Source organism: Schistocerca americana, chromosome 4, assembly GCF_021461395.2.
Source record: "Schistocerca americana isolate TAMUIC-IGC-003095 chromosome 4, iqSchAmer2.1, whole genome shotgun sequence".
Taxonomy (NCBI): Eukaryota; Metazoa; Arthropoda; class Insecta; order Orthoptera; family Acrididae; genus Schistocerca; species Schistocerca americana.
The window spans coordinates 386,710,473-386,736,064 of NC_060122.1; the positions used below are offsets into that span (position 1 = coordinate 386,710,473).

The 25,592-nt window shown below is 43.6% G+C and overlaps 1 protein-coding gene across 1 annotated transcript in view; it reads left to right on the forward strand.

Moving 5' to 3' along the window:
• The window catches only part of LOC124613501 (methyl farnesoate epoxidase-like), a 164,712-nt gene that overhangs the window by 91,940 nt on the left and 47,180 nt on the right, over positions 1-25,592 (forward strand). Inside the window, exons 4-5 of the mRNA XM_047142209.1 lie at positions 5,581-5,768; positions 12,233-12,353. Coding sequence (XP_046998165.1) covers positions 5,581-5,768; positions 12,233-12,353 — 309 coding nt within the window. The remainder of the gene's footprint in view (positions 1-5,580; positions 5,769-12,232; positions 12,354-25,592) is intronic.

A 25,592-nucleotide genomic window follows, 5' to 3' on the forward strand; every position in this document is an offset into this window, starting at 1 on the left:
ATGGCAAGCCGTTCCACAGGACTACATCCAGCATCTCTACGATCGTCTCCATGGGAGAATAGCAGCCTGCATTGCTGCGAAAGGTGGATATACACTGTACTAGTGCCGACATTGTGCATGCTCTGTTGCCTGTGTCTATGTGCCTGTGGTTCTGTCAGTGTGATCATGTGATGTATCTGACCCCAGGAATGTGTCAATAAAGTTTCCCCTTCCTGGGACAATGAATTCACGGTGTTCTTATTTCAATTTCCAGGAGTGTATATATACAGGGTGGTCCATTGATAGTTACTGGGCCAAATATCTCACGAAATATGCATCAAACGAAAAAACTACAAAGAACGAACTCGTCTAGCTTGAAGGGGGAAACAGGATAGCGCTATGGTTGGCCCGCTAGATGGTGCTACCATAGGTCAAACGGATATCAACTGCGTTTTTTTAAAAATAGGAACCCCCATTTTTATTACATATTCGTGTAATACGTAAAGAAATATGAATGTTTTAGTTGGACCACTTTTTTCGCTTTGTGATAGATGGTGCTGTAATAGTCACAAACGTATAAGTGCGTTGTATGACGTAACATTCCGCCAGTACGGACGGTATTTGCTTCGTGATACATTACCAGTGTTAAAATGGACCGTTTACCAATTGCGGAAAAGGTCGATATCGTGTTGATGTGTGGTTATTGTCATCAAAATGCCCAACGGGCGTGTGCTATGTATGGTGCTCGGTATCCTGGACGACATAATCCAAGTGTCCGGACCGTTCGCCGGATAGTTATGTTATTTAAGGAAACAGGAAGTGTTCAGCCACATGTGGAACGTCAACCACGACCTGCAACAAATGATAATGCACAAGTAGGTGTTTTAACTGCTGTCGCGGCTAATCCGCACATTAGTAGCAGACAAGTTGCGCGAGAATCGGGAATCTCAAAAACGTTGGTGTTGAGAATGCTACATCAACATCGATTGCTCCCGTACCATATTTCTATGCACCAGGAATTGCATGGCGCCGACTTTGAACGTCGTGTACAGTTCTGCACTGGGCACAAGAGAAATTGCGGACGACGACAGATATTTGCACGCGCTCTATTTAGCAACGAAGCGTCATTGACCAACAGCGGTAACGTAAACCGGCATAATATGCACAACTGGGCGACGGAAAATCCACGATGGCTGCGACGAGTGGATCATCAGCGACCTTGGCGGGTTGATGTATGGTGCGGCATTATGGGAGGAAGGATAATTGGCCCCCACTTTATCGATGGCAATCTAAATGGTGCAATGTATGCTGATTTCCTACGTTATGTTCTACCGATGTTACTACAAGATGTTTCACTGCATGAGAGAATGGCGATGTTCTCGTTTAGGCTTACGGGGATTTTTCGCTTGCATTGAATTTTTGTGAAGCGCTGCTGCAGTGGGCCTGAAGCTAGGAGATGACTGATATTCTGTACGAATCTTTTGTGCAGTGAGAGCACCACGAACTTCTTCTTCCAAAAAGTTAAGTAGTTTCAGTACATCTCGTTCCGCTACTTCGGTTCTTCTAGCATGAATGACCCATTTCTGGCACATTTCAGCGGGAAATGCACGCAGAATTTTCTGAGTGAGAATTTTACCGTATGCCACGACGTCTTCTCCTAAGGCACGCAGTGCTTGAATACGACGGTTACATTCCAGGAATGTACTGTTCAGCGTTTCAGGTGTCGCTGACTGTGCAGGCTTTAGCGCATCCAAATAATCGAGGTGCGCCTGTATAATGCGATTGCTATCTCCGTATCTATTCAATAAAATTTTCTTTGTTTCTGCGTACGTGTTAGCCGTTATAAGTATTCCATCTACTAGCAACTTCGGTTCAAAAATGGCTCTGAGTACTATGCGACTTAACTTCCGAGGTCATCAGTCGCCTAGAACTTAGAACTAATTAAACCTAACTAACCTAAGGACATCACACACATCCATGCCCGAGGCAGGATTCGAACCTGCAACCATAGCGGTCGCTCGGCTCCAGACTGTAGCGCCTAGAACCGCACGGCCACTCCGGCTGGCCAACTTCGGTTCGCCTGACAGATACCCTCGTAGGAAAACATGTTTGTTTACTGTAGAAAGGGATGGGTCTTTATCAATGGTCGATTCAAATTGTTCCCAGAAGCGGGACCACATTTCGACATCCCCACAAAATGACTCAAGCTTAATTGCTGGTAGCTTGACAGAGTGGAACACAGCTGGTTGTGTGAGCACTGGTGGTGACGTGATATTCATCTGCGACGTTGTGGCTGAAAGCTTGTAATCAGTTGCTTTTGTAGCCCTCTTTATAGCGCGTTGACTTTGTCTATATATTATGAATAGCGTCATCTAATGAAACGAGCTTCTCTAGAGTTTCTTGAAGACGTTCCCTGTAATGTTCAAAATCATCAAACGGGCTTTCTATGGTAAGAGCATCAACAGCCGCAGAAACCGCGTAGCATTAGTCCTCTCCCTGGTTCGCTTTCTTTTGAAGTTTGCTAACTCTATCTCTGATTCGTCCTGCATTATGTCTTACTAAAGACGGCTGTTGTAAGATTGTTTAGGAGTGCGCTTGTGAATAGCTTAAACGTTTAACAAGCAGCGTATGCGCAAACGTAAGTGAAGGAAAACCTTTTAACAAAACTAGCTACTCTGAGTGCAAGTTTCAGGCTTGCAATACAAAGCCGCAAAAATTGTTTGAAGCAACCAGTTCATGCGATCATATTATATTGGAATGAACTTAGCTTGTGATGCGGTCCGACGTCGTCTCTTGTTTCCTACAGCGTGAAGTAAGCCGTTAATTGTTGAAATCACGCATGAAATCGCAATTTCTTCCCGTGTTTCGACACCAAAATATTACGGACACACAACACCTTGATTCCAATACAACATTAATTATATTTCTCTCTAAGGAACGTACATCATGGAATATAAAACATTAATTCAAGGATAATCAATATTTCCAGAGTGTCTATAATTACAAATATCAACCCGCAACAGAGGTGGAGGATGTGCAGATGGAGAGGGTGGGACACAATGGTAAAGGCATGGCAACAGGCTGGCGCTTGAGAGGAAGGGGGACACCAGGGGGTGAGGGGTACGGTGTCAGCAGATGATACACAGGGTGCAGAAGTGTTCAAGGAAAAGAAGAAGGTGGGGGAAGGGGATGATGTCGTAGAGGATGCACATGGGGTCGGAAGGTGGATGTAGAAGGCGAGGTGGAGAGCCTTATAGAATCTGGGAACGGCGAAATCCAAGCATAACTGGCATAACAAAGGATGTGGCTTGGTTCAAATGGCTCTGAGCACTATGGGACTTAACTTCTGAGGTCATCAGTCCCCTAAAACTTAGAACTACTTAAACCTAAGTAACCTAAGGACATCACACACATCCATGCCCAAGGCAGGATTCGAACCTGCGACCGTAGCGGTCGCGCGATTCCAGACTGTAGCGCCTAGAACCGCTCGGCCACTCCAGCCGGTAAAAGATGTGGTGGGTACAGGATTTGGAGGTGTGAAGGATGGTGGAAGGATGCAGTCCCTATGTCCAGCTGGACAGGAGTTTCAGGAGGCAGAGTCCATTGTGAGCTGTGTGTTGTATCATAAGGAGATGGAGAGTCCAGGTGAAGTGGCGGTCAAGAGTGAGGCCTAGGTGTTTTAGGGTGAGAGTGTAGTGAATAGGACAACCATAAATGGTTAGGTAGAGATGATGGACACAGAAGGAGCGAGTGGTGTGGCCTATGATGATTACCCGGTTCTTGGAGGGGTTGATACAAAGGAACACTGGTTGCACCAAGTGTTGAACTGGTCAAGATGAGTTTGGAGGGTACATTGGGACTGTTGAAAGGTAGGATAAAGAGGTGGTGTCATCAGCAAATTGGAGGAGAGAAATAGGTGGGGGAGGGGGTGGGGGCAGTTGGGTATATCAGCAGTCTACAGGAGATAGAAGAGAGGGGAAGGGATGGAGCCTTGGGGCACATCAGCAGTGGAATAGAAAGTATGGGAGTTGGAATTGTGGATAGTGACATAGGAGGGACGATGGGAGAGGAAGGAAGCAACGAGATAGACGAAATTGATAGGGAGAGCATATGTCTTGAGTTTGAAGAGGAGCCCAGGATGCCAGACACGGTCGCAGGCGTTCTGGAGTCGAGGGAAACAAAGATAGCGGAGTGACGGAAGTTGGAGGGAAAGAAGACTGTTAAGGTTAAGGAGCTGGTCGTCAGCTGACAAGGAGGGCCAGAAGCCACAGTGGGTAAGGGGGTGGTGCAGGTTACGTTGGATATGAATACAATGGGAGAGGATGGATTTGAATATCTTACTGAACATGGAGGTGAGCAGATGGGATGATAGAAAGAGGTGTCAGAGGGGCTTTATTGCATTTAAAGAACAGCAGGACATGGGAAGTCTTCCACGGGTTGGGGTAGATGACAGTGGAGAGGAGGACGTTGTACACAGTATCAAGGGTAGCCAGGAACGGTTGAGGGGATTCCTTGAGGTGGCAGCATGTGACACTCTAGTGACCAGGGGCAGTGTTGCGTTTGGAGTGGAGGATGAGTGTGATGCCATGTGCAATGATGGGTGTGTTTATGTCTGAGAGGGGTAACTGATCCAAGTGCTGGAAACTGGGGGCGAGCAGTGGGACAGAGGTATCAGTGCATTCAAGGATGGTGGGGAAGAGTGAGTAATGAAAATGAGGATCATCAGGAATGGAGAAGATCTCGGTTAGGAGGGAAGCAAAATGACTAGTCATATTGAGATTGTCATGGAGGGGGCAGTTGTCATGGAGAAGAGGGTAATGTGGAGTGGGATGGCTACCAGTAAGGCAGTGGGAGGCTGACCAGTACGTCCAGGAGTTGAGAGGGTGGGTGGAGTTGAGGCTTGTACATGTCTGGCGCCAGTCCTGTGTTTCTTTGCTTTAAGGAGGTTCATGGTGTGTCGTTGTCATTGCCAGTGGCGGAGGAGTGTATCCCAGTCACGGGTGCGGAGGAAAGAGCAATAGAGCCTCCGGGGCTCATGAAGAAGGAGGATGGCATATGGGGAAAGTGTAGGGTGGTGAGGGTGGATGAATTTGGTAGGAGCGTGAGCCTACACAGGGGGAGTGATGGTCTTCTGGAGGAAGAAAGAGGCATGGGTGATGTCAGCCGGATGGTGAAAGGTAAGTGGGTGGCTTTCCACCTGTGAGGCAATGGAGTCCCGGTCGGTATCTCAGTCGGGGCAGCGGTAGTCATGGATGAACTTCGAGGGACATGGGTGGGGGGCATGCGGAGAGCCACAGGTTGAGAAGATGGGGGTGAGAAGCATGAGGAGGTGGTCACTACCAACGGGATTGAGCATATTCGCGGCGATACTTTCTCGTTTCTTTGTTTTCATTTAAGCAGACTCAGCAACCACAAAGTATGGCTGGGTACAGCTAGTTCTTCAACGTGTAAAGTACACTCCCTAACTCTACCAATGACGTTTTACATAGGAACATAAAAGGAGCACACGTTCTCCTCAGCTCTACAAACAAAACGTGAAAACAGTACTGCTATGAAGGTGGAGTACAAGGTGGGCTGAGGTTTGGCCGTCGAACTGTGCAGGATACCGCTTCCCCCGCGGCGACCAGCGCCTGCAGACGCTGCTCAATCTAGTAGAAACTCGTTCGCGCGCCTTCGACATGGCTGGAGGCAAACTCAGCGCCATGCCGTGGCTGCGATTCATCCAGCCCGAGGCAACGGGATACAACGCACTCATCAAGTTCAACGAGATGGCGCGCGCATATTTTATGGTAAGCACTACAAGTCAAGGCTCACTAAATTTAAGTATACATATGCACAACTGGTTTCAGCAGAAAAATTTCTCAGCCTGACAGCGAAAGATAGTATTTGTAAGTTAAAAATAACTTATTGTTCGAGGTAGTTCCTTTTGAGGTCTCTACACTTTGTCGCTCAGTGCTCCAATCAGTATATACCGACATAATCACCATTTCTGTCGATGCATTTTGTTTTTAGACGCTGTGACAGTTTTTGTATGCCCATGTCATACTAGCTCGCCGCCATGCTGTTCAGAAAGCTATGAACCTCTTCTTTCACCTCGTTGTCGGAGCTGAATCGGTGGGACCACAATTAACGCTGGCAGGTACTGTGAGCCTCTGAAAAAACTCAAACGGGCAATTCGGAACCGGAGAAGAGAAATGTTGAGCAAGGGCGTACACATTCTCCATGACAAAGCTCGCCCAAACATCGCTCGGCAAACCGTTGCTCTCCTGCAACAGTTTCAGCGGATCATAATCACCCACCCACCCTACAGTCCTGACTTGGCGCCCAGTGACTATCACTTGTTCCCTAGGTTAAAAGAACATTTGGCCGGAAAGCGATTCATAACTTTCTGAACAGCATGGCGGCGAGCTGGTATGACATGAACGTCAAAAACTGCCACAGCGTCTACAAAAATGCATCGACAGAAATGGTTATTATGTCTAAAATAGCTAAATGTTCAAGCTGTAAACTGATGTAAACCATTGTAGAAATAAACAGGTCTATGCACTTATAAAAAATAGGAGACCCTACTTTTAGGATTACCCTCGTATGAGGCACTAGAGAATGTAATCTGAGGAGAAAGAAACTACTGGCACTTACGATCGGTCAGTTTTCCCAGTGTCGAAATACCTTTGCATACAAGTTCACTGACGTCGAACTTTTTTCAGTAAGCCTGCTACATTTTGTACCAAGAGAGAAAACCCTCTGTTGCCAGCTTTCAACAGGAAGCAGTACAAAAGTTGCTTATTTTTTGACAAAATTTTCATGTGCTAGCAGTGCTTCACAAGTTTACAAGGGTGTAACCGGTATAAGTGCAGTTACTTAGCTATTTCTACTGGTGACTGAGTGCGGTGTACGGAACAACATTGCATCAGTATTTACGTGATTTACAGAACAATAATGGTAGCTATTACAAGCTATAATTATAGCTATTACAAGCTGTATGTTTTTAGGTTGGTTAGTACCTCCAAATATGTGTGGCAGATCAAGCCATTAATGTTTACTTTCTCCTGGCTGCACGTCATGTGTTGAAATGTGGACACGTTGACGGAAAACGGTTAGTCTATGCTGACAGCCGTAGTCTGCATAGTGGTCTAGCAATGACTCTGCAGAAAACATCTGGCCCTAGAGTTTGCGATTTTTTTATTTGGATGACTGTTCGATACAGAGAAGAAACAATAAACAGACTGATTTGTGTTCATGTTAAGGCACCGCATGTAAAAATATTTGCACTTATACCCTTACACCTACCTTACAAATGGTGCAAATGGCTCTGAGCACTATGGGACTTAACTTCTGTGGTCATCAGTCCCCTAGAACTTAGAACTACTTAAACCTAACTAACCTAAGGACATCACACACATCCATGCCCGAGGCAGGATTCGAACCTGCGACCGTAGCAGTCGCGCGGTTCCGGACTGAGCGCCTTAACCGCGAGACCACCTCGGCCGGCTCCTACCTTATACTTAGTGTATACATCTATATATGCGTCGCTAGTAACAGCAGAATTCATGAACCCTACAAATGAAATGTTGACAGAAGACCTTACATTTTAAAAAGTAGAAGAAGATATTTGTGTAATGTGCGAGGAGTGTCCTATGGAGCACTGTCACCTGTTTTTTCAAAGTTGAGATTACTGTGTCTATATGTTTGCGGAGTTTACATCAAAGGCAATAACAACGTGGAGTCTGGGAATAAATTCGCCATTTTGATTCCAGAAATAAAGCAAATCTGGATATACCAAAATACAGGTTAGAAAGTACGAGAAACTCATAAAATAAATCTATGAAGAATCTTGAATAAATTGTCAGTGCCCATTCGGTCTCAGCCTATAATAATTTTTATGCAACCAAACAATCAGTTTTATAATTTAAAATAGTCTTCCTAATATCCCACATAATCACATTAGGTTTTAAGAACTTTATTGCAATTACTGCATTTGTCTACAACAAAAATATTTATGGACTTAATTAATAGTAATACTAACTGCTAACGATTTAGAATTTTTCTATGCAACATTGTGACACTTGATGTAGCCATTGCAAGCGCCCTTTTGTATATACAGGGTGTTTCAAAAATGACCGGTATATTTGAAACGGAAATGAAAACTAAACGAGCAGCGATAGAAATACACCGTTTGTTGCAATATGCTTGGGACAACAGTACATTTTCAGGCAGACAAACTTTCGAAATTACAGTAGTTACGATTTTCAACAACAGATTGCGCTGCGGTCTGGGAAACTCTATAGTACGATATTTTCCAAATGTCCACCATGCGTAGCAATAATATGGCGTAGTCTCTGAATGAAATTACCCGAAATCTTTGACAACGTGTCTGGCGGAATGGCTTCACATGCAGATGAGATGTACTGCTTCAGCTGTTCAATTGTTTCTGGATTCTGGCGGTACACCTGGTCTTTCAAGTGTCCCCACAGAAAGAAGTCACAGGGGTTCATGTCTGGCGAATAGGGAGGCCAATCGACGCCGCCTCCTGTATGTTTCGGATAGCCCAAAGCAATCACACGATCATCGAAATATTCATTCAGGAAATTAAAGACGTCGGCCGTGCGATGTGGCCGGGCACCATCTTGCATAAACCACGAGGTGTTCGCAGTGTCGTCTAAGGCAGTTTGTACCACCACAAATTCACGAAGAATGTCCAGATAGCGTGATGCAGTAATCGTTTCGGATCTGAAAAATGGGCCAATGATTCCTTTGGAAGAAATGGCGGCCCAGACCAGTACTTTTTGAGGATGCAGGGACGATGGGACTGCAACATGGGGCTTTTCGGTTCCCCATATGCGCCAGTTCTGTTTATTGACGAAGCCGTCCAGGTAAAAATAAGCTTCGTCAGTAAACCAAATGCTGCCCACATGCATATCGCCGTCATCAATCCTGTGCACTATATCGTTAGCGAATGTCTCTCGTGCAGCAATGGTAGCGGCGCTGAGGGGTTGCCGCGTTTGAATTTTGTATGGATAGAGGTGTAAACTCTGGCGCATGAGACGACACGTCGACGTTGGCGTCATTTGGACCGCAGCTGCAACACGGCGAACGGAAACCCGAGGCCGCTGTTGGATCACCTGCTGCACTAGCTGCGCGTTGCCCTCTGTGGTTGCCGTACGCGGTCGCCCTACCTTTCCAGCACGTTCATCCGTCACGTTCCCAGTCCGTTAAAATTTTTCAAACAGATCCTTTATTGTATCGCTTTTCGGTCCTTTGGTTACATTAAACCTCCGTTGAAAACTTCGTCTTGTTGCAACAACACTGTGTTCTAGGTGGTGGAATTCCAACACCAGAAAAATCCTCTGTTCTAAGGAATAAACCATGTTGTCTACAGCACACTTGCACGTTGTGAACAGCACACGCTTACAGCAGAAAGACGACGTACAGAATGGCGCACCCACAGACTGCGTTGTCTTCTATCTCTTTCACATCACTTGCAGCGCCATCTGCTGTTGAAAATTGTAACTACTGTAATTTCGAAAGTTTGTCCGCCTGAAAATGTACTGTTGTCCCAAGCATATTGCAACAAACGGTGTATTCCTATCGCTGCTCGTTTAGTTTTTATTGCCGTTTCAAATATACCGGTCATTTTTGAAACACCCTGTATATAGGGTGAGTCACCTAACATTACTGCTGGATATATTTCGTAAACCACATCAAATACTGACGAATCGTTTCCACAGACCGAACGTGAGGAGAGGGGCTGGTGTAATTGGTTAATACAGACCATAAAAAATGCACGGAAGTATGTTTTTTAACACGAACCTACGTTTTTTTAAATGGAATCCCGTTAGTTTTGTTAGCACATCTGAACATATAAACAAATACGTAATCAATGCAGTTTGTTGCATTGTAAAATGTTAATTACATCCAGAGTTATTGTAACCTAAAGTTGACGCTTGAGTACCACTCCTCCGCTGTTCGATCGTGTGTATCGGAGAGCACCGAATTACGTAGGGATCCAAAGGGAACGGTGATGGACCTTAGGTACAGAAGAGACTGGAACAGAACATTACGTCCACATGCTAACACCTTTTTATTGGTCTTTTTCACTGACGCACATGTACATTACCATGGGGGGTGAGGTACACGTACACACATGGTTTCCGTTTTCAATTACGGAGTGGAATAGAGTGTGTCCCGACATGTCAGGCCGATAGATGTTCGATGTGGTGGCCATCATTTGCTGCACACAATTGCAATCTGTGGCGTAATGAATGTCGTACACGCCGCAGTACATCTGGTGTAATGTCGCCGCAGGCTGCCACAATACGTTGTTTCATATCCTCTGGGGTTGTAGGCACATCACGGTACTCATTGTCCTTTAACGTACCCCACAGAAAGAAGTCCAGATGTTTAAGATCGGGAGAACGGGCTGGCCAATTTATGCGTCCTCCACGTCCTATGAAACGCCCGTCGAACATCCTGTAAAGAGTCAGCCTAGTGTTAATTGCGGAATGTGCAGGTGCACCATCATGCTGATACCACATACGTCGACGCGTTTCCAGTGGGACATTTTCGAGCAACATTGGCAGATCATTCTGTAGAAACGCGATGTATGTTGCAGCTGTTTGGGCCCCTGCAATGAAGTGAGGACCAATGAGGTGGTCGCCAATGATTCCGCACCATACATTTACAGTCCACGGTCGCTGTCGCTCTACCTGTCTGAGCCAGCGAGGATTGTCCACGGAACAGTAATACATGTTCCGTAGATTCACTGCCCCGTGGTTTGTGAAACCCGCTTCATCGGTAAACAGGTAGAACTGCAACGCATTCTCTGTTAATGCCCATTGACAGAATTGCACTCGATGATTAAAGTCATCACCATGTAATTGCTCATGTAGCGACACATGAAACGGGTGAAAGCGGTTATGCGCATGACACTACTTTGACTCAGTCCACCGGCTCTCGCAATGTCCCGTGTACTCATGTGTGGGTTCATGGCAGCAGCAGCTAACACACCAACTGCACCCGCTACTGCTGTGACGGGCCTGTTACGGACCCGTTTGCGTGCTACGACCATATCTGTTGCATACAGTTGGCGGTAGATGTTTTGCAATGTGTGGCACGTTGGATGCTCTCTGTCCGGGTACCGTTCTGTATACACCCTGCAGGCTTCAGCTGCATTTCGCCGACACTCGCCGTACATGAGTATCATCTCCGCCTTTTCAGAGTTCGAATACACCATGGTCACAGTTCCTACAACACTACACTATCACAGACGTCTGATAACAAGGTGTACTACAATTGGTCTGCGTGCGGAGACGAATGCAGAATAACAATAGCAGCAAGCGCTACATGCGGACACTGCGACACCTAGACCAAACCACAACAGTGCACTACAGCCACACTCGTAAACACGGTCGTCATCGTAAACATGTCCCTGCAGATGCTGCTCGTCGACCGTGGCCCGTGTTTGTTACAACACGCAACTGAAAGTCGGAGGTTTCAAGCGTCAACTTTAGGTTACCATGTCTCCGGATGTAATTAACATTTTACAATGCAACAAACGGCACTGATTACGTATTTGTTTTCATGTTCAGATGTGCTAACAAAACTAACGTGGTTCCATTTTAAAAAAACCTAGGTTTGTGTTAAAAAACATACTTCCGTGCATTTTTTTATGGTTTGTATTAACCAATTACATTAGCCCCTCTCCTCACGTTCGGTCTGTGGAATCGGTTCGTCAGTGGTTTACGAAATATATCCAGCGGTAACGTTAGGTGACTCACCCTGTATATATATATATATATATATATATATATATGTGTGTGTGTGTGTGTGTGTGTGCGTGTGTGTGTGTGTGTGTGCTCGCGTTTCAGTGTGCAAGTTTGTTTACATATTTTTGTCGTGGAAATACTGAAAATTACACCAATAAGGCATTATCTTTTTATAAATAATACAGGTCATTCCGATACTTCTGAATACGGCGCAGAATTAAGGCCATTCGGATACTTTTGAACAAGTGGCTACATATTGGTTGGCTGTTCCGTTTTAATGGCTATGACTGGCTCTTCCATCTTAATGAGTGATAAAATAATGGGCTGCTTAGTTTTTGTGGCCTCTAAAATACTAGGCTGTTATTGCCTGTTTGCTTTATTTGAAACAACATTTTCTTTTATTATCTCTCTTGTTCTTATTGGTCTGGATATACTTTTAGGTTACAATTTCTTCTCAGTGTTATAACAAAAACCTTTTTCTTTTTCAGACAATTATCGAAGACCATAAGGCAACATATACGCCAGGGAAAAGGAGAGATCTCATAGATGCATTTGTCTATGAAATGGCGAAAGCGGAAGAGCAGCAAAATAAAAATACAACTTTTACTGGTGAGTGATAACTTTCCTGCGGTATGAGATTTGTGTTGCACTGTAATAAAAGAGGGCTGAGTGAATAAAAAGTTGTATCTAGTCTTTCATCGCCGTGCTGCATGACACGCAGTGCTTTCGGACTTTTCGCCTATGCCCTTAGGCGTCCGAGAGGTAGTCAAGTAGTCTCGATACTTGCCGCCTCCTGGAATCTAGCGACAGACTTTTAATTCATTACGCATTTCTAGAAATGACTGCTATTGCATTACTCCGCAGATTTACCTCTGCTGCGGCCACAAAATGAAAATACAACTTTTACCGGTGAGTGACAACTTTCCTGCGATATGGGATTTGTGTTGCACTGTAATAAAAGAGGGCTGAGTGAGTAAAAAGTTGTATCTAGTCTTTCATCGCCGTGCTGCATGACACGCAGTGCTTTCGGACTTTTCGCCTATGCCCTTAGGCGTCCGAGAGGTAGTCAAGTAGTCTCGATACTTGCCGCCTCCTGGAATCTAGCGACAGACTTTTAATTCATTACGCATTTCTAGAAATGACTGCTATTGCATTACTCCGCAGATTTACCTCTGCTGCGGCCACAAAATGAAAATACAACTTTTACCGGTGAGTGACAACTTTCCTGCGATATGGGATTTGTGTTGCACTGTAATAAAAGAGGGCTGAGTGAGTAAAAAGTTGTATCTAGTCTTTCATCGCCGTGCTGCATGACACGCAGTGCTTTCGGACTTTTCGCCTATGCCCTCAGGCGTCCGAGAGGTAGTCAAGTAGTCTTGATACTTGCCGCCTCCTGGAATCTAGCGACAGACTTTTAATACATTACGCATTTCTAGAAATGACTGCTATTGCATTACTCCGCAGATTTAGCTCTGCTGCGGCCACAAACTGAAAATACAACTTTTACTGGTGAGTGATAACTTTCCTGCGATATGAGATTTGTGTTGCACTGTAATAAAAGAGGGCTGAGTGAGTAAAAAGTTGTATCTAGTCTTTCATCGCCGTGCTAAATGACATGCAGTGCTTTCGGAGTTTTCGCCTATGCCCTCAGGCGTCCGAGAGGTAGTCAAGTAGTCTTGATACTTGCCGCCTCCTGGAATCTAGCGACAGACTATTAATTCATTACGCATTTCTAGAAATGACTGCTATTGCATTACTCCTCAGATTTAGCTCTGCTGCGGCCACAAAATGAAAATACAACTTTTACTGGTGAGTGATAACTTTCCTGCGATATGAGATTTGTGTTGCACTGTAATAAAAGAGGGCTGAGTGAATAAAAAGTTGTATCTAGTCTTTCATCGCCGTGCTGCATGACACGCAGTGCTTTCGGACTTTTCGCCTATGCCCTCAGGCGTCCGAGAGGTAGTCAAGTAGTCTTGATACTTGCCGCCTCCTGGAATCTAGCGACAGGCTTTTAATTCATTACGCATTTCTCGAAATGACTGGTATTGCATTACTCCGTAGATTTAGCTCTGCTGCGGCCACAAAATGAAAATACAGCTTTTACTGGTGAATGATAACTTTCCTGCGATATGAGATTTGTGTTGCACTGTAATAAAAGAGGGCTGAGTGAATAAAAAGTTGTATCTAGTCTTTCATCGCCGTGCTGCATGACACGCAGTGCTTTCGAACTTTTCGCCTATGCCCTCAGGCGTGCGAGAGGTAGTCAAGTAGTCTTGATACTTGCCGCCTCCTGGAATCTAGCGACGGACTGTTAATTCATTACGCATTTCTAGAAATGACTGCTATTGCATTACTCGGCAGATTTAGCTCTTCTGCGGCCACAAAATGAAAATACTACTTTTACTGGTGAGTGATAACTTTCCTGCGATATGAGATTTGTGTTGCACTGTAATAAAAGAGGGCTGAGTGAATAAAAAGTTGTATCTAGTCTTTCATCGCCGCGCTGCATGACACGCAATGCTTTCGAACTTTTCGCCTATGCCCTCAGGCGTCCGAGAGGTAGTCAAGTAGTCTTGATACTTGCCGCCTCCTGGAATCTAGCGACAGACTGTTAATTCATTACGCATTTCTAGAAATGACTGCTATTGCATTACTCCGTAGATTTAGCTCTGCTGCGGCCACAAAATGAAAATACAACTTTTACTGGTGAGTGATAACTTTCCTGCGATATGAGATTTGTGTTGCACTGTAATAAAAGAGGGCTGAGTGAATAAAAAGTTGTATCTAGTCTTTCATCGCCGTGCTAAATGACATGCAGTGCTTTCGGACTTTTCGCCTATGCCCTCAGGCGTCCGAGAGGTATTCAAGTAGTCTTGATACTTGCCGCCTCCTGGAATCTAGCGACAGACTTTTAATTCATTACGCATTTCTAGAAATGACTGCTATTGCATTACTCCGCAGATTTAGCTCTGCTGCGGCCACAAAATGAAAATACAACTTTTACTGGTGAGTGATAACTTTCCTGCGATATGAGATTTGTGTTGCACTGTAATAAAAGAGGGCTGAGTGAATAAAAAGTTGTATCTAGTCTTTCATCGCCGTGCTAAATGACATGCAGTGCTTTCGGACTTTTCGCCTATGCCCTCAGGCGTCCGAGAGGTATTCAAGTAGTCTTGATACTTGCCGCCTCCTGGAATCTAGCGACAGACTTTTAATTCATTACGCATTTCTAGAAATGACTGCTATTGCATTACTCCGCAGATTTAGCTCTGCTGCGGCCACAAAATGAAAATACAACTTTTACTGGTGAGTGATAACTTTCCTGCGATTTGAGATTTGTGTTGCACTGTAATAAAAGAGGGCTGAGTGAATAAAAAGTTGTATGTAGTCTTTCATCGCCGTGCTGCATGACACGCAGAGCTTTAGAACTTTTCGCCTATGCCCTCAGGCGTCTGAGAGGTAGTCAAGTAGTCTTGATACTTGCCGCCTCCTGGAATCTAGCGACAGACTGTTAATTCATTACGCATTGCTAGAAATGACTGCTATTGCATTACTCCGCAGATTTAGCTCTACTGCGGCCACAAAATGAAAATACAACTTTTACTGGTGAGTGATAACTTTCCTGCGATATGAGATTTGTGTTGCACTGTAATAAAAGAGGGCTGAGTGAATAAAAAGTTGTATCTAGTCTTTCATCGCCGTGCTGCATGACATGCAGTGCTTTCGAACTTTTCGCCTATGCCCTCAGGCGTCCGAGAGGTAGTCAAGTAGTCTTGATACTTGCCGCCTCCTGGAATCTAGCGACAGACTTTTAACTCATTACGCATTTCTAGAAATGACTGCTATTGCATTACTCCGTAGATTTAGCTCTGCTGCGGCCACAAAATGAAAATACAACTTTTACTGGTGAGTGATAACTTTCCTGCGATATGAGATTTGTGTTGCACTGTAATAAAAGAGGGCTGAGTGAATAAAAAGTTGTATCTAGTCTTTCATCGCCGTGCTGCATGACACGCAGTGCTTTCGGACTTTTCGCCTATGCCCTTAGGCGTCCGAGAGGTAGTCAAGTAGTCTCGATACTTGCCGCCTCCTGGAATCTAGCGACAGACTTTTAATTCATTACGCATTTCTAGAAATGACTGCTATTGCATTACTCCGCAGATTTACCTCTGCTGCGGCCACAAAATGAAAATACAACTTTTACCGGTGAGTGACAACTTTCCTGCGATATGGGATTTGTGTTGCACTGTAATAAAAGAGGGCTGAGTGAGTAAAAAGTTGTATCTAGTCTTTCATCGCCGTGCTGCATGACACGCAGTGCTTTCGGACTTTTCGCCTATGCCCTTAGGCGTCCGAGAGGTAGTCAAGTAGTCTCGATACTTGCCGCCTCCTGGAATCTAGCGACAGACTTTTAATTCATTACGCATTTCTAGAAATGACTGCTATTGCATTACTCCGCAGATTTACCTCTGCTGCGGCCACAAAATGAAAATACAACTTTTACCGGTGAGTGACAACTTTCCTGCGATATGGGATTTGTGTTGCACTGTAATAAAAGAGGGCTGAGTGAGTAAAAAGTTGTATCTAGTCTTTCATCGCCGTGCTGCATGACACGCAGTGCTTTCGGACTTTTCGCCTATGCCCTCAGGCGTCCGAGAGGTAGTCAAGTAGTCTTGATACTTGCCGCCTCCTGGAATCTAGCGACAGACTTTTAATACATTACGCATTTCTAGAAATGACTGCTATTTCATTACTCCGCAGATTTAGCTCTGCTGCGGCCACAAAATGAAAATACAACTTTTACTGGTGAGTGATAACTTTCCTGCGATATGAGATTTGTGTTGCACTGTAATAAAAGAGGGCTGAGTGAATAAAAAGTTGTATCTAGTCTTTCATCACCGTGCTAAATGACATGCAGTGCTTTCGGACTTTTCGCCTATGCCCTCAGGCGTCCGAGAGGTATTCAAGTAGTCTTGATACTTGCCGCCTCCTGGAATCTAGCGACAGACTATTAATTCATTACGCATTTCTAGAAATGACTGCTATTGCATTACTCCTCAGATTTAGCTCTGCTGCGGCCACAAAATGAAAATACAACTTTTACTGGTGAGTGATAACTTTCCTGCGATATGAGATTTGTGTTGCACTGTAATAAAAGAGGGCTGAGTGAATAAAAAGTTGTATCTAGTCTTTCATCGCCGTGCTGCATGACACGCAGTGCTTTCGGACTTTTCGCCTATGCCCTCAGGCGTCCGAGAGGTAGTCAAGTAGTCTTGATACTTGCCGCCTCCTGGAATCTAGCGACAGGCTTTTAATTCATTACGCATTTCTCGAAATGACTGGTATTGCATTACTCCGTAGATTTAGCTCTGCTGCGGCCACAAAATGAAAATACAGCTTTTACTGGTGAATGATAACTTTCCTGCGATATGAGATTTGTGTTGCACTGTAATAAAAGAGGGCTGAGTGAATAAAAAGTTGTATCTAGTCTTTCATCGCCGTGCTGCATGACACGCAGTGCTTTCGAACTTTTCGCCTATGCCCTCAGGCGTGCGAGAGGTAGTCAAGTAGTCTTGATACTTGCCGCCTCCTGGAATCTAGCGACGGACTGTTAATTCATTACGCATTTCTAGAAATGACTGCTATTGCATTACTCGGCAGATTTAGCTCTTCTGCGGCCACAAAATGAAAATACTACTTTTACTGGTGAGTGATAACTTTCCTGCGATATGAGATTTGTGTTGCACTGTAATAAAAGAGGGCTGAGTGAATAAAAAGTTGTATCTAGTCTTTCATCGCCGCGCTGCATGACACGCAATGCTTTCGAACTTTTCGCCTATGCCCTCAGGCGTCCGAGAGGTAGTCAAGTAGTCTTGATACTTGCCGCCTCCTGGAATCTAGCGACAGACTGTTAATTCATTACGCATTTCTAGAAATGACTGCTATTGCATTACTCCGTAGATTTAGCTCTGCTGCGGCCACAAAATGAAAATACAACTTTTACTGGTGAGTGATAACTTTCCTGCGATATGAGATTTGTGTTGCACTGTAATAAAAGAGGGCTGAGTGAATAAAAAGTTGTATCTAGTCTTTCATCGCCGTGCTAAATGACATGCAGTGCTTTCGGACTTTTCGCCTATGCCCTCAGGCGTCCGAGAGGTATTCAAGTAGTCTTGATACTTGCCGCCTCCTGGAATCTAGCGACAGACTTTTAATTCATTACGCATTTCTAGAAATGACTGCTATTGCATTACTCCGCAGATTTAGCTCTGCTGCGGCCACAAAATGAAAATACAACTTTTACTGGTGAGTGATAACTTTCCTGCGATATGAGATTTGTGTTGCACTGTAATAAAAGAGGGCTGAGTGAATAAAAAGTTGTATCTAGTCTTTCATCGCCGTGCTAAATGACATGCAGTGCTTTCGGACTTTTCGCCTATGCCCTCAGGCGTCCGAGAGGTATTCAAGTAGTCTTGATACTTGCCGCCTCCTGGAATCTAGCGACAGACTTTTAATTCATTACGCATTTCTAGAAATGACTGCTATTGCATTACTCCGCAGATTTAGCTCTGCTGCGGCCACAAAATGAAAATACAACTTTTACTGGTGAGTGATAACTTTCCTGCGATTTGAGATTTGTGTTGCACTGTAATAAAAGAGGGCTGAGTGAATAAAAAGTTGTATGTAGTCTTTCATCGCCGTGCTGCATGACACGCAGAGCTTTAGAACTTTTCGCCTATGCCCTCAGGCGTCTGAGAGGTAGTCAAGTAGTCTTGATACTTGCCGCCTCCTGGAATCTAGCGACAGACTGTTAATTCATTACGCATTGCTAGAAATGACTGCTATTGCATTACTCCGCAGATTTAGCTCTACTGCGGCCACAAAATGAAAATACAACTTTTACTGGTGAGTGATAACTTTCCTGCGATATGAGATTTGTGTTGCACTGTAATAAAAGAGGGCTGAGTGAATAAAAAGTTGTATCTAGTCTTTCATCGCCGTGCTGCATGACATGCAGTGCTTTCGAACTTTTCGCCTATGCCCTCAGGCGTCCGAGAGGTAGTCAAGTAGTCTTGATACTTGCCGCCTCCTGGAATCTAGCGACAGACTTTTAACTCATTACGCATTTCTAGAAATGACTGCTATTGCATTACTCCGTAGATTTAGCTCTGCTGCGGCCACAAAATGAAAATACAACTTTTACTGGTGAGTGATAACTTTCCTGCGATATGAGATTTGTGTTGCACTGTAATAAAAGAGGGCTGAGTGAATAAAAAGTTGTATGTAGTCTTTCATCGCCGTGCTGCATGACACGCAGTGCTTTCGGACTTTTCGCCTATGCCCTCAGGCGTGCGAGAGGTAGTCAAGTAATCTTGATACTTGCCGCCTCCTGGAATCTAGCGACAGACTGTTAATTCATTACGCATTTCTAGAAATGACTGCTATTGCATTACTCCGCAGATTTAGCTCTGCTGCGGCCACAAACTGAAAATACAACTTTTACTGGTGAGTGATAACTTTCCTGCGATATGAGATTTGTGTTGCACTGTAATAAAAGAGGGCTGAGTGAGTAAAAAGTTGTATCTAGTCTTTCATCGCCGTGCTAAATGACATGCAGTGCTTTCGGAGTTTTCGCCTATGCCCTCAGGCGTCCGAGAGGTAGTCAAGTAGTCTTGATACTTGCCGCCTCCTGGAATCTAGCGACAGACTTTTAATTCATTACGCGTTTCTAGAAATGACTGCTATTGCATTACTCCGCGGATTTAGCTCTGCTGCGGCGAGAAATGCTGTAGCTGTACCAATCTCTGATGACTTAGATTTCTTTGGTTGTCACACTCTTGACGGAAAATTACGTCGTTTCCCCATGCCCGTGACGATGGTTGCGGCCATGTCCTGCGGTAAAAGGAAATGGTATCATTGGCAGAACATTGCTGGAATACAGACCACTGTCACTTCACCATATAGCCCGTTACCGAAATGCACAAAAAGGGCCGAACCAGCATCCTCGTGCATGGAGGCCAATTACATGTCTCAGCACACTCCTCTCCTCCGCACAGCGGCAAAACATAAACGCTGATGTAGCGTACCTGGCAGGCATGCGTCCCCACAGCACAAGCTACTCGTCGTACTGGTATATCTTTCTGCGGCCACGAGTGACCTCTGTGCCCGAATTCTGAGACTACATTCAGTTTAACACGTCAGAGCGATTGCAAAAGATTCTGAAGATCGTGGACGGGAAACTCCGCAAGTGTGACTGTTTATGGTACGTCTATGGGCCTGAAAGAGAAATATCCGGAACCGCGGGGTTGCTACGGTCGCAGGTTCGAATCCTGCCTCGGGCATGGGTGTGTGTGATGTCCTTAGGTTAGTTAGGTTTAAGTGGTTCTAAGTTCTAGGGGACTTATGACCTAAGATGTTGAGTTCCATAGTGCTCAGAGCCATTTAACCATTTTGAGAAATATCCTGTGTCAGCAGTAACCTGATACACAGACTCGTCAGCAAAAATTCTTCATTGTACCAAAATAAAACTGTCTACATTATTACGCAAGGATTTCGAGTACAATTCAATCGTGACATTACAGTTGCAACTGAATTGTTCTACAGCAGTGAAAAAGACGAGCTCGTGTATTGACACTACCGGTCTAACTTTCACGCTAAACTGCACTTGGTTAGGACTGCCTTATGCTGTCACACAGTCCAAAAAACACGGTTCTTTGATGAAACAGAATCATATACACATAGGAAAGACAGAAGAGTTGCTATGTTTTCAAGTTTCCACTTTCAGCTACTTTTCAAAGTCACCCAAAAATTATAGTGCCTCCATGATAGTGTGTTAACTTTTACTTGGAGTACGATTTGTTTGTCATCTTCTCCTGGTAATGCTGTTGTTGTTGTTGTTGTTGTTGTGGTGGTGGTGGTGGTTGTAGTGGTTCTTTATTTACGTGACCATTACGGCACTCCAACCCCAGTTTTCGAAACCAGTAATATCGTACTACTTTTCTGCGAAGTAACAGACATATTTCTGTGACAATATTCACATTTGGTTTTATTAATGTATAGGTACTCCGATGTATCGATATACTACAGTGATATGGTTCTTGTGTTTATTCATTTCTGTGAGACTGTCATAATCTTTGACTTACTTGTAACCGTTTTGGCGCGAATGCGCACTGAGCAGTCTTTGTTTCACTTTGGCAGAAGTTAAGTTGTTATTTCGCTTAGTAAAAGAACAGTCAAGTCTTGTGTTTGGTTAAAGTAGAAATCAAATGTATAAAGATTGATACAAAACTGTTTTCTTGATGATGTGACAATTGAGAAGAGGTATATTTGAATTTACAAGAAGTTTAATAAAAATGTGGATCGTGAACACCAAGTCAAAAATTACTTCTACCATACTATTGTTCTGATCTGGGATTGTTTGATCATTAAGAATTTCCTGAAAAACGCATTTGTTAGGTCTTCAAATATTGCTAAAATACAGATCTAGACCTTCTAGCTGTCGAAGTGGAATCATCCTAGAATCAACAAGATGAGCCGTAACGACTTCGACGAAATCTATGTGATAATCCCTTCAAGATAAATGCCAAATTAATGACTTTCTTACAGTGACCTCATTATTTCCATTCTGACGATACCATCCATAGTCAATAACTTTGTTGTTGCCCGATAAAGCAAACATATGCTGTGAGAGCAACATTATTAATTTGATTTCTAATCTACTTTGCAAGTGGTGGTTTTCTTAGATGGTGCTGGTTTTCTCCGGAGACTGGTTTGATGCAGCCCACCACGCTACTCTGTCCTTTGCACGCCTCTTCATCTATGAATAACTACTACGAGCTACAGCCTTACGAATCCGCTTATTGTATGTATCTATTGGTCTCCCTCTAAGAATTTTACCCCCATTCCACACTTCTCTCCAATGCTAAGTTGGTGATCTCTTGATGTCTCAGAATGTGTCCTATTATCTATCCCTTCTTTTACTCAAGTTGTGCCACTAAGTTCTTGTCTCCTCAGTTCTGATCAGTACCTCCTCATTAGCTACGTGGTTTACCCGCCTAATCTTCAGCATTCTTCTGTAGCACCACATTGCAAAAGCTTATATTCTCTTCGTGTCTAAACTGTTTATCGTCCATGCTTCACTAGTGTACATGCCTACAATCTAGACAAATACCTTCAGAAAATACTTTCTAGCATTTCAGTCTGTATTTGATGGCTCTGAGCACTATGGGACTCAACATCTTAGGTCATAAGTCCCCTAGAACTTAGAACCACTTAAACCTAACTAACCTAAGGACATCACATACATCCATAACCGAAGCAGGATTCGAACCTGCGACCTTAACGATCGCGTGGTTCCAGAGTGAAGCGCCTACAACCGCTCGGCCACACCGGCCGGCCTGTATTTGATGTTAACAAATCTCTCTTCTTTAAAAACGCTTTTCTTGCCATTGCCAGTCTGCATTTTATATCCTCTGTACTTTACCTGTCATCAGTTACTTTGCTATCCAAATAGCAAAACGCAGCTGCTATTTTCAGTGTCTCATTTCCTAATCTAATTTCCTCGCCATCACCTGACTTAATTCGACTAATTCCATTATTCTTGCTTTACTTTTGCTGACGTTAATCTTACATCGTCATTTCAAGAAAATGTCCATTCCGCTCAACTGGTCTTCCATATCCTTTGCTGTCTCTGACAGAATTACAGTATCATTGGCAAACCTCAAAGTTTTTATTTCTTCTTGCTGGACTTTAATTCCAACTCCAAATTTTTCTTTGGTTTCCTTTACTTGCCTTCTCAGTGCACTGACTGAATAACATCGTTGTAGGCTTCAAAATTGTCTCGCTCCCTTCTCAACCACTGCTTCCTGTCCATGACCGTCGACTCTTATAATGTCGTCTGGTTTCTATACAAGTTGTGACTAACCTTTCGCTCCCCGTATTTTACCGCTAATAACATTAGAATATCAATGAGCATATTCCAGTCTACATCGTCAAAAGCTTTCTCTAAGTCTACAAATGCTATAAACGTAGGTTTTTCTTTCCTTGACCTATCTTCTAAGATAAGTCGTACGGTCAGTATTGCCTCATGTGAAAGCATTTCTCCGAACTTTAAACTGGCCTTCACCGAGACCCGGTTCTACTAGTTTTCCATTCTTCTGTAAGGAATTCATGTTAGCGTTTTCCATTTACGACTTATTCAACTGACAGTTCGAAAATTTTCACTCCTCTCAGAAACTGCTTTCTTTGGAATTGGAATTATTACATTGTTCTTGAAGTATGAGGATTTCTCACCAGTATTATACATCTTGCACACCAATTGGAGAGTTTTGTCATGAATGGTTCTCCCAAGGCTATCTGTAGCTCTGACGGAATGCCTGCGCCTGGTGCCTCGTGTCGACTTATGTCTTTCATTGCTCTTTCAAATTATTATTATTTTTTTCTTATGGGACTTAACTGCTAAGGTGATCAGTCCCTAAGCTTACACACTACTTAACCTAAGTTATCCTAAGGACAAACACACACACCCATGCCCGAGGGAGGACTCCAACTTCCGCCGGGAGCAGCCAAACAGTCCCTGATGTGAAATTGTTCTCAAATTATCATATCTCCCATCCCTTCTTCATCTACATCCTCTTCCATTTCTATACTATTACCTTCAAGCTCATCTGCCTTGTATAGGCCCTTTATATACTTCTTCAATACTTCAGCTTTCCCTGTTTCCCTTACGACTTGTTTCTGACAGAATGTCTACTCCTGGGGCCTTGTTTTGACTTGACTTTCAGTGCTTTGTCAAATTATTCTCACACTATGATATCTCCATCTTCATCTATATCCTCTTCCATTTCTCTAATATTCCCTTCAAGCTCACCTCCCTTGTAAAAACCCTTTATATACTCCTTCAATATTTCAGCTTTCCCTGTTTTGCTTGGGACTGGTTTTCCATCTGAGCTCATGATATTCGTAAAGCTGCTTCTCTTTTCCCCAAAGGCTTCTTTAATTTTCCTGTGGGCGGTATACATCTACGTCCCCATCAATTCATTAATTATAATTTTGTATACCCTTTCACCTGCTTCATTTGCTGCATTTTTTTATTTTCTCCTTTCATCAATTAAATTCAATATTTCCTATGTTATCCAAGGGTTTCTACTAGGCCTTGTCTTTTCACCTACTTCATCCACTGCTGCCGCCACTATTTTATATCTTAATGCTACCAATTCCTCTTCTGCTGTATTCCTTCCTCCTGTATTTCTCAACCATTGCCTAATACTCTCTCTGAAATTCTCAACGATCGCTTTTTTTCTACGTATCTATGTCCCATCTCCTTAATTTCCTAACTTTTTGCAATTTCTTCAGTTTTATTCTATGGTTCATAACCAATAAATTGTGGTCAGAGTCCATATCTGCACCTGAAAATGTCTTAAAATTTAAAATCTGGTCCCGAAGTATCTGCCTTACCATTATATAATCATTCCGAAACCTTCCAGTGTCTCCAGGTCTTTCCATGTGTACAACTTTCTTTCGTGATTCTTAAACGAAGTATTAGCGATGATTAAATTATGCTCTGTGCAAAATTGTACCAGATGACTTCCTCTTTCATTCCTTCCCCCTCAGTCAATTTTCATTTACCATTTTTCCTTCTCTGTCTTTTCCTGCTATCGAATTCCAGTCGACCATCACATTTGAATTTTCGTCTTCGTTAACTATCTGGATCATGTCTGCACCTACATTTGCATCTACATGGCTGCTCTACAAAGCACAGTTAAATACCTTTACCTCAATTCTCTGTTATTCCACTCTCTAACAGCGCACGGAAAAAACCAACACGCCGGCCGGTCGCAGGTTCGAATCCTGCCTCGGGTATCGATGTGTGTGATGTCCTTAGGTTAGTTAGGTTTAAGTAGTTCTAAGTTCTAGGGGACTGATGACCTCTGAAGTTAAGTCCCATAGTGCTCAGAGCCATTGAACCATTTTGAAAAAACGAACACCTATATCTTTCCGTGTGAGCTCTGACTTCCCTTATTTTAATATGATGATGGTTTCTCCCTAATAGACTGGCGTCAATAAAATATTTTCGCATTCGGAGAAGAAATGTGGCGATTGAGATTTCGTGAGAAGATCCTGTCGCAACGAGAAACCTCTTTCTTTTATTGATATCCGCCCCAAATCCTGCATCATTTGCGTGACACTCTCTCTCTAATTCTGCCCTTCTTTGAACTTTCTCGACATACCCTATCAATCCTATCTGTGAGTTTCCCACACCACATAGCAGTGCCCCTAAAGAGGGCGGGCAAGCGTAGTGTAGGCAGTCTCTTTAGTATATTTATTGCATCTTCTACGTGTTCTGCCAATACAATTCAGTCTTTGGTTCACCTTACCCAAAATATTTTCTATGTGATCTTCCCAGTTTCTGTTGTTTGTCATTGTAATTCCTAGGTATTTAGTAGAGTTTATGTCCTTTAGATATGATAGATTTATCGTGTAAACGAAGTTTAACGGTTTCGTTTTAGCACTCAAGTGGATGAACTCACTCATTTCGTTATTTAGTGTCAATTACCAATTTTCGCGCCATGCAAATATCTTAATTAAACCGTTTTGCAATTGGTTTCGATGTTCTGATGACTTCACTAGACCATAAACGATAGCATCATCTGCAAATAACCGAAGTCGGCTGCTCAGGTAGCCACCTAAATCGTTTATGTAGATACGGAACGGCAAAGGGCCTATAACATTATTTTGGGGAACGCTAGATACCATTTCTGTTTTACTCGATGACTTTCCGTCAGTGCTATGAACTGTGACCTCTCACAGGAAATCACGAATGTAATCACATAACTGAGACAATAT